This window comes from Phoenix dactylifera, unplaced genomic scaffold (assembly GCF_009389715.1).
Source record: "Phoenix dactylifera cultivar Barhee BC4 unplaced genomic scaffold, palm_55x_up_171113_PBpolish2nd_filt_p 000577F, whole genome shotgun sequence".
NCBI lineage: Eukaryota > Viridiplantae > Streptophyta > Magnoliopsida > Arecales > Arecaceae > Phoenix > Phoenix dactylifera.
Genome location: NW_024067979.1, coordinates 71552 through 79720, shown reverse-complemented (window position 1 = coordinate 79720; position 8169 = coordinate 71552). Strand labels below are relative to the sequence as shown.

The 8169-nt window shown below is 39.7% G+C and overlaps 1 protein-coding gene across 1 annotated transcript; it reads left to right on the top strand.

The window, feature by feature from the left end:
* The first annotated feature begins 4425 nt into the window (after positions 1-4425).
* LOC103697489 (flavonol 4'-sulfotransferase-like) lies at positions 4426-5871 on the top strand. The gene has a single exon (XM_008779357.4). It carries the CDS (start codon positions 4563-4565, stop codon positions 5589-5591), a length of 1029 nt encoding a protein of 342 aa, XP_008777579.2. The 5' UTR covers positions 4426-4562; the 3' UTR covers positions 5592-5871.
* The last annotated feature ends 2298 nt before the right edge of the window (positions 5872-8169 follow it).

Below are 8169 nucleotides of genomic sequence, written 5' to 3'. Positions count from 1 at the left end.
CACTTCCATTGAGATAACACCATTCGGGGCTGAGTTAGATAATGTTGTCCTCACTGTCTCCCACAAGTTCGGCAGAGTGCCTAGAAGCCATAATCCCAGTACCTCATCATCAAAATTGATACCTATTGTGGCCAACTGATTAATGATCCTTTGGAATGTATTTAAATGATCTGTCATAGGAGTTCCATCCTGATACCTCCAGGACATCATCTACTTTATGAGGAACAATTTATTATTTCTAGTTTTTCGAGCATACAACTGTTCAAGCTTGGTCCATAAACTGCAGGCATGTGTCTCTCCACTAATATGATTCAAAACATTATCATCTACCCATTGCCTGATATATCCACACACTTGTCGATGGAGCAATTTCCACTCCTCTTCAGTTTTATCATCAGGTTTCATAGTAGAAAATACCGATTGATGATAACCTTTCACATAGAGAAGATCTTCCATCTTTCCTTTCCATGTATGATAATTAGTACCATTCAGATTAATCATTCTAGCAGTATTTGTCTCCATTGTTCACACAAGACAAAATAATTCAACAACCTCGCTCTAATACCACTTGTTGGGATTGGAAGGTAACAACAAACTAGACAATTAAAGCATAACAGAATCAACAACTCTCCCACCTTGTATAAACCTGTTAGAAAACAAACAACTAGAGCCAATCCACCTAATATATATATATATATATATATATATATATATATATATATATATATATATCAAGGTATTCATAAATACTAAGCTGATCAAAAAAAAAAAGAACACAAAAAGAACATCAAATTTTTACGTGGAAAACCTCCCCAATGTGGAGAGTAAAAACCACGGGACCGTAGTCTACCCAAAATCTTCCACTATCAACAAATAATGAGTATACAATCTATTCTCTCTAGCCAAAACTAGAGGCATATATCACCACATAATCTCAAGAACAATATTCTTGGCAAATATCAATGATAAAAGAGAAAAATTGAGAAAATTTCACATAAATAGCAGCCACGTTTCTGCAAAAGCTGACCTTGTTAGAAGACTGCAAATGGCGATCACACTGTATAGATTGAAGAACCACATGTTGCGAGCTTGCTGTCCAAATTTCAGCTCGATCGGACCATGGATCACCATCCGATCGTCGTTTGATCAAGACTGCGCGCGGAATATCAATTCTATATCTTCTCCGCTGCCTCCCTCTATTTTTAACTTGTGGAAGACGGCTCATATACTATGCCTTCTCAACATAAAAGGTTGCCCTAATGGGCCTCACGTTTTGGGCCAAAAATAGTCCAACCAAATAGGCTAAAACTAATTAATTTAACCTACATTTGTTGGGCTAAGTCTCCTCCAACATAGGAGGGATAACCCAACAGTGCCAACAAATTTGGAGCAATATGAGTTTTTTTTTAAGAACAATATTATAAATTCTAAAATTCATGATTCTGAGACCATTGTGCGGAACCTAAGCTAGGATGGTACCAGTTCGATTCAGTATACCAAAAATTAATATGCCCTCCATACCATATATGAGTACCAAACTGATATAAGATTGTATGCTCTATATCATTCGATTTGGTACAGTACAGTATACAATAATTTTTTTACACTTCTTCTTACATATAAGCCGAACTTTTTTTTAATGGGCGAGCCCGACATGTAAAATTTTTAAATAATGGGATTAAAGAGTACGGAGATAGGTTCGAACTCAAGACCTCTGTTCTAATACCATATTTTTTTTTGATACATCGGTAGCTCATGTCAAACAAGCATGAGCACTATCATCATCATCAAGAGATTTGATACTATGTTAAAAACACCATTTATTCAAAAAAACTTAAGTTGATAAAATAAAATAGATTTATATATATATATATATATATATTTATAGATTGGTTATTTTTTTAACTTTAATAACTTCTAAATTATATTTATTATATTGTCTGTTTTTCCCTATCCTCGTGTCCTTCAGAGTTATTCGAAATGTCGCATCCTCGGTATGATTTAGTGGACATGGTTAAAAGCTGATTTCACGAGATCAAGCGGCGCATATTATAGCAGGAAAGCTCGGTTTCGGTAGGAGACAGCGGTGGGGACTACCTTATTAGGATGGGAAAGGACGAAGGCTTTGTAATGGAGGGCAAGATAATTATAAAGACGTGGGCCCACCTATGATGACTGACCTCACGTGGGAGATCCGGCTGCAACGAAAAAGACGGTAGACCCAAGTGGAGTGCATGAGTCCAAATATATATATATTTATGGTCGAGCACATGATTCTAAATGTACGTTCCTTTTTCTGTCCCCGTCCTTGCACCGTTCTTAATAAAATTGATAAAATTAAGTGGGCTAGAATGATTTGGACCACCTGAGAAGCTATCATAAATAAATTTCTCTAGTGGAACGATGGAGAGGAGCAATAACCCATGACTGCCAAACTGCCCGGGTCCTCATGGTCCCATGGCATTTATACATGGTTCCACTTCCACACCATAGCATAATCATAATTTCAGAAACCAACCCCGACTTCCAAATTGCAGTCTCCTTTAAGATTGTCATTATTTGCATTTGTTTCCTTCTGGACCAGCTGCGACCTCCACCAGAAGAGATGAAAGGATGTCATCATCATAATCCTCAAGGGTCTGGCCTTGCAGTAGAGTTGCTCTTCTTTTCTTTTTTCTTTTTTTTTTTTCTTTTTTTTCTGGAAGCTTATGATACGTCGGCGGGCTGTATCCTTCGAGGGACCTACAAAAAGCCGGTGGCCGGAGCTTCCGGCGCCGGCCCTCCGATGCTTAAGTCAGGAAGGGCTTTAGTAGAGAAGGAGAGATGAGTTGTATATCAGAATCTAAAAGTCAGAATCCTCCTTCAAGAGAAAGAGTTTCCTCTTTTATAGAAGGGATAAAGGGTTACATGTGATGTGACCGGATGAATTAAATGAGTTACCGTCATGATTGAGCATGATCATATGAATTAATGCATTGCTGTGGAGGGCTAGAATGGAGCTGATGAGTTGTTGTGGATGACCGGACGTAGTTGAGTGAGTCAACTGGTTGCCGCGGAGGGCTTGAGATTTTGAGTAAGCCGGAGATCAGAGGAGGCCATGTGCATTAATTGTTGAGTAAGCCGGAGATCTGTGGAGGCCATGCGCATTAATTGTTGACAGTCGTTCAGGCGGAGATCATTGGATTGGGTCCCGGGTGAGGAGGAGAGGGGCTTGGTTCCCGACGGAGTGAAGGAGTTTGCTTCGTCCTTTGACCGGATCTTCTTCGGGGTTGAGGTCGATCAGGGTTGGCTATACTAAGACTAGGGGCCGCAAGGCCGCAGAGCTTCGAGCTCTGAGGTCGGGGATGCTGAGGTCGGGCGCTTAGAGGTCGAACGCCTGGAGATCGGGCGTATCCGAGGTCGGGCGCCTATGATGTCAGGCGTATCCAAGGTCGGGTGCCTGAAGATCGGGCGCATCCGAGGTCGGGCGCATCTAAGGGTTGCTGCCGGAGCGCCTGTCATCACGTGCCGGCGATGCATTCACGTGTTTCGGAGTAATCTATTTTTCCTCCAATAGTTTTAATTAAAAAAAACTACTATGATACTAAATGGAAGCGATCTACTGGAGGGAGAGGGGTAAGGAACTATCCACGATCAACGATACTCCTTTTGTTCCTTTTACTAGATAGTTGTGTTGATGATGATCGTGCCTTACAAATTAAATCTATCATAAATAATGAGATGAGCCAAGAGATTTTAGGATCGTTGGTAAGGATACCGTATTTTAATGCTCCTCCGACTTGTTCTAAAAGTTTCTATCTTAGCTCATGAGTGTATACAAACAGCTGCCCCCAATAAATACCCGTTTTCAGCACAAAAAAAAAAAAAAAAAAAAAAAAAAAAGACCTGTGACAATAAGGGAATCTGGGGTTCCTACCTAATCATGCAATTAAAAAAATAAAAAATAAAAAATATAAAGAAAAAGACACCCAAAATAAAAAATAGGTAGGAGAATGGGAAAAAAAGAAAAAAAAATGTGAGGACCTGTGCAGACATATATTTAGTCCTATATCAGTTACTCGCTATGTTGATCTTAGGTATTTATACAGAATTAAAAAATTTAAATAATATCTTCTGGCTAGATTTTTTATGTAAGATACTCAATTGTTATAAATGGTATTAAAACAGACCTAACCAATAACTTATATAAATTAAGAGATAGTGCAGCAAAAATTTAATGAAACTGATCATGGGTCAATCGTGATGCTTTAGATTAGATTTAAATAAATTTAAATTTTTAACTTTTTAAGTAAATAATATTTTTTAAGTAATTTTTTTAATACGAGGTTTTAACGAACGAGATTTTCAAAAACAAAAAAGTAAAAAAAAGACGCCCAAAATAGATGTCCCGCATGGCTTCCAAAACTAGCAGCCAAATGAGGTGTCAGGTATTGAGAGATAACTAGGCCACTTCGGGAGAAGGACCACCATAATCTCTGCAAACACCCGCTAGGGGGCATAGCATAGTGCCCTTTTTATCGACGTCTGGTCAACCATCTCTGTGCAGCAGCCCCCCTCCATTAATGGAGTCTCAAGGCAAAAAGGGTGCGGATCCAAGACCTCCTTCAAACTACACCGACTTCATCTCCGCCCTTCCCTTGGAGGAAGGCTGGGCACCCATGCACATCCGAAAATACCAAGGCTTTTGGATCCCCCAACGTGCTCTCACCGGCACCTTGGACATGCAGCAAAACTTCAAGGCTCGCCCCGACGACCTCTGGGTGCTGAGCTACCCCAAGTCCGGCACGACCTGGCTCAAAGCCCTCACCTACGCCCTCATGACACGAGCCCAATACCCTTTCGATCACCACCCTCTCCTTCGCCAAAATCCTCACGAGTGCGTCCCTTTCGTGGACAGAACCTACTCCAGAGGCCAAGCCTCAGAAATAGAAGCCATGCCCTCCCCTCGTATCCTCAACTCTCACTTGCCATACTCTCTCCTACCACACTCCATCAAGAGCTTAGACTGTAAGGTCATATATGTCTGCCGAGACCCCAAGGATGTGTTGGTCTCCCGGTGGTACTTCAATAATGGGATGAGACCGCAACCTATGGAGCCAATTCCATTTACCAAGGCCTTCGAGATGTTCTGTGAGGGCAATTGCCCCTATGGGCCGTTATGTGAGCATGTTCTCGAGTACTGGGAGGAGAGCCAGAGGAGGCCAGAGAAGGTGCTGTTCTTGAAGTATGAGGAGATGTTAGAGGATCCGCTGCGGATTGTGAAGCGGTTGGCCGAGTTCATGGGGTGTCCCTTCTCTCCAGAGGAAGAGAAGGAAGGGGTGGTGGAGGAGGTCATAAAGCTGTGCAGCTTTGACAAGCTGAAGAGCTTGGAGGTCAACAAGACGGGAAAACTGCTTCCCCATATCCTCCTAACCAATGATTATTTCTTCAGGAAAGGAGGGGCAGGCGATTGGAGGAATCATATGAGTCCGGAGATGGCGCGGAAGTTGGACCGCATCACCGAGCAAAAGCTTGAGGGGTCCGGTCTTACCCTCAATGGTGTGGATGTGGAAGCCGCGGCCACCAATTGTGATGTCCAAGCGCAAGCCTAGTCGAAGTTGTTTTGTGATCTTCTTTTTATTTTTCGGATGTTTAGAGTGAGATTGCATAAGAAGTTTGCTGCAATCCTGGAACCCCCGCATGGCGTCTCTGTCTCTGCTCTTGCTGTCAACCTTTGTTGACCCCAGAGAGCGTCAATAAGGTGTCACTGCGAAAGACGTCTGTTACTTGTACCATCGAGGTGTCTTCGTGATAGTTTCTGTCTCCCGCTATGATGCTGCACTTATTTGTTTTCTTTAGAATAATTGCTAAAATATAAATAACAATGAGTCATATTGAAGCGAATGGGCTAGAATGGGGGCTTAAATGGACCAAATCCCTTTCGAGCCTACTCTGATTCGCCTATGTGTTTGAAATAGTGAAAAAAAATAATTATTTAAATAAATTTTAGAAATTTCGCTGCCCATGATACCCATTTTCCAAATGGCCCTCTTCCCTAAATAATGATGAAGTTTCTGGTCTTGGATAGGAAGCCCAACTATTGTTTGTCGGGTCCTTTATTTATACCAGCATTGCTGTTACCAATATAAATGGCGAAAGCATTAAAAATCTTGATTGCAGAAATCTCTTTAGCTATTAGCTCGGGAGAAAAGAGGAAACTTTATGATTTCCAACTTCCAGATGAAATGCTTGAAAAATCATAGAGAATTCGTGCACGCTGCCTCATAAATTTCAAGCTAACTAGATTTTTCTACCCTGTTCCTATTATAGAAAAATATATTTTTTAAGAATTCTACCGCAATAAAAATTTCTAATTTATCTTTTTTTAATTAAAAGTTTTAATTACTCAAAACTTTTTAGTTGGATCCTCTGCAAATTATTCTTTGCGGAAATATATTGGAGCTGCATTTGATTTGGATTTGAATGGTTACTTATACAGTCAATTGAATTTGGTTTTGTTAGTGAATGCCCATCTAAAATAGTTGTTTTCATGTTTCCTCTTATTTAGCATTTCTAATTCGTGAAATATAATGTTTTAATACACAAGCATATCCAGTGCAGCAAGTGTACAACAAAAATCTGAAAATCTAGACATCATTGGACTGGGGTGAAGTGAAATATCAAAAAGCAACCTTAGAAAGTCGACCTCTTCATCTATATTCGGAATTTATTTTTCTTCATGGGAGAAATCTTCTAGGGACTTTTATATGAGATTTTATTTATAGAAAATGTAAGTATCTTACATCGAGGCTATAGGATGGAAGGTATTTTATTTTGGAAAAAATTATATAGATACCTTTTCCACTTTTTGTGATTTATATTTACACCTCAAATATTCTAATTTTTTTAGTTAGATCCAACAGATTCAAATTGGTTGCAATATGGCCCAAACTTCTATCCGAGCTCTAAGGCATGTGAGAAATTACTAATGTACTCTTAGATTTTTGTTTCCACTAAAACACAACTTTTATTCTAATCCAGCTAACAAGGGTATTGATGGAAATTTATATCTATTGCCATGGAGATAAATGGTTGGATCATATTGCAGTCAAAATCAAAATTTTAAGATTTAATTGAAAAAATAGAAATTTTAGGGTGTAAGTGCATATGGTAAAAAATTGAAGAGATATCGCTGCATTATTTTAATTAAAGAACTATTGCATGTTTTTTATTTTTAAAAAAATTAAAATTCTCAATATTATTGGAGTCGTAAAATAAAGTAGAATAAGAAAATCTGGAAAATCGAACTTTTTTTTTTTAAAAAAAAATAAAATTCTCAATATTATTGGAGTCGTAAAATAAAGTAGAATAATAATCGTTTTTTGTCCCTTCACCGCGCATGGGCTCCGTACCCTTACTTCCTGCAAAATTAATAGCTGGCAGTTGTTGATGTGGTGGCTTTTCTCTTATAAAGCCAACAAAGAACGGCAACAACAACAAAAAATTAAAGGGGAAACTAATGTCCGGTCCATTTTTTGACCGGACTGTAATGTTTAATCCCTGTTGAACATAACTTTAACAACCGGTCCATACCCATTTCCAGTGCATAATAAATTTTCATGAAAAGACCATAATGCCCTTCACCCCCTTCATCTTCATTTTCTCTTTTTTATTTCTCCTGTTCTGAATCCTATTCCTTCCAACTTCCAAGCCATCCCACAAGGTCTGCAAGTGCTCGTTCCGCTTCCGCATTATCGGCTCCGGCCTCCAGGCCAAGTGAGACTCCCTCTCCGTCGCTGTCTCCGCCGTCGCCTCCCTTGCCCTCGACCTCCACCTGTGCTTCTTCCCCACCGTCGCCGCCCGCGAGAGGATCCGGAGGAGAAAGGGTCTCGGCCCCGCTCCACCGGCCATGTCGCCGAGCCACCGCCGGCCTCGGCACTCTTCCGGCGCCGCCAGCCTCGCGGGAGGAGAAGGAGGGAGGAGAAGAAAGAAGAAGGGGCATCGGGAAGAAGAGAAGAAAAAAAGAAAAGAAAAAGAAAAGAAAAGAAAAGAAAAGAAAAGAAAAGAAAAGAAAAGGAAAGAAAAATAAATAAATAAATGCATAAATAAGTGTGTGTGTATATGAACGAATAAATAAATAAAATAATAAATAAATATATTTCAATAAAATAAAATAATAAATAATAAATA

Bases quoted from the DNA above. Each gene is read 5' to 3' on its own strand.
- LOC103697489 (XM_008779357.4), top strand. From the start codon at position 4,563: ATGGAGTCTCAAGGCAAAAAGGGTGCGGATCCAAGACCTCCTTCAAAC.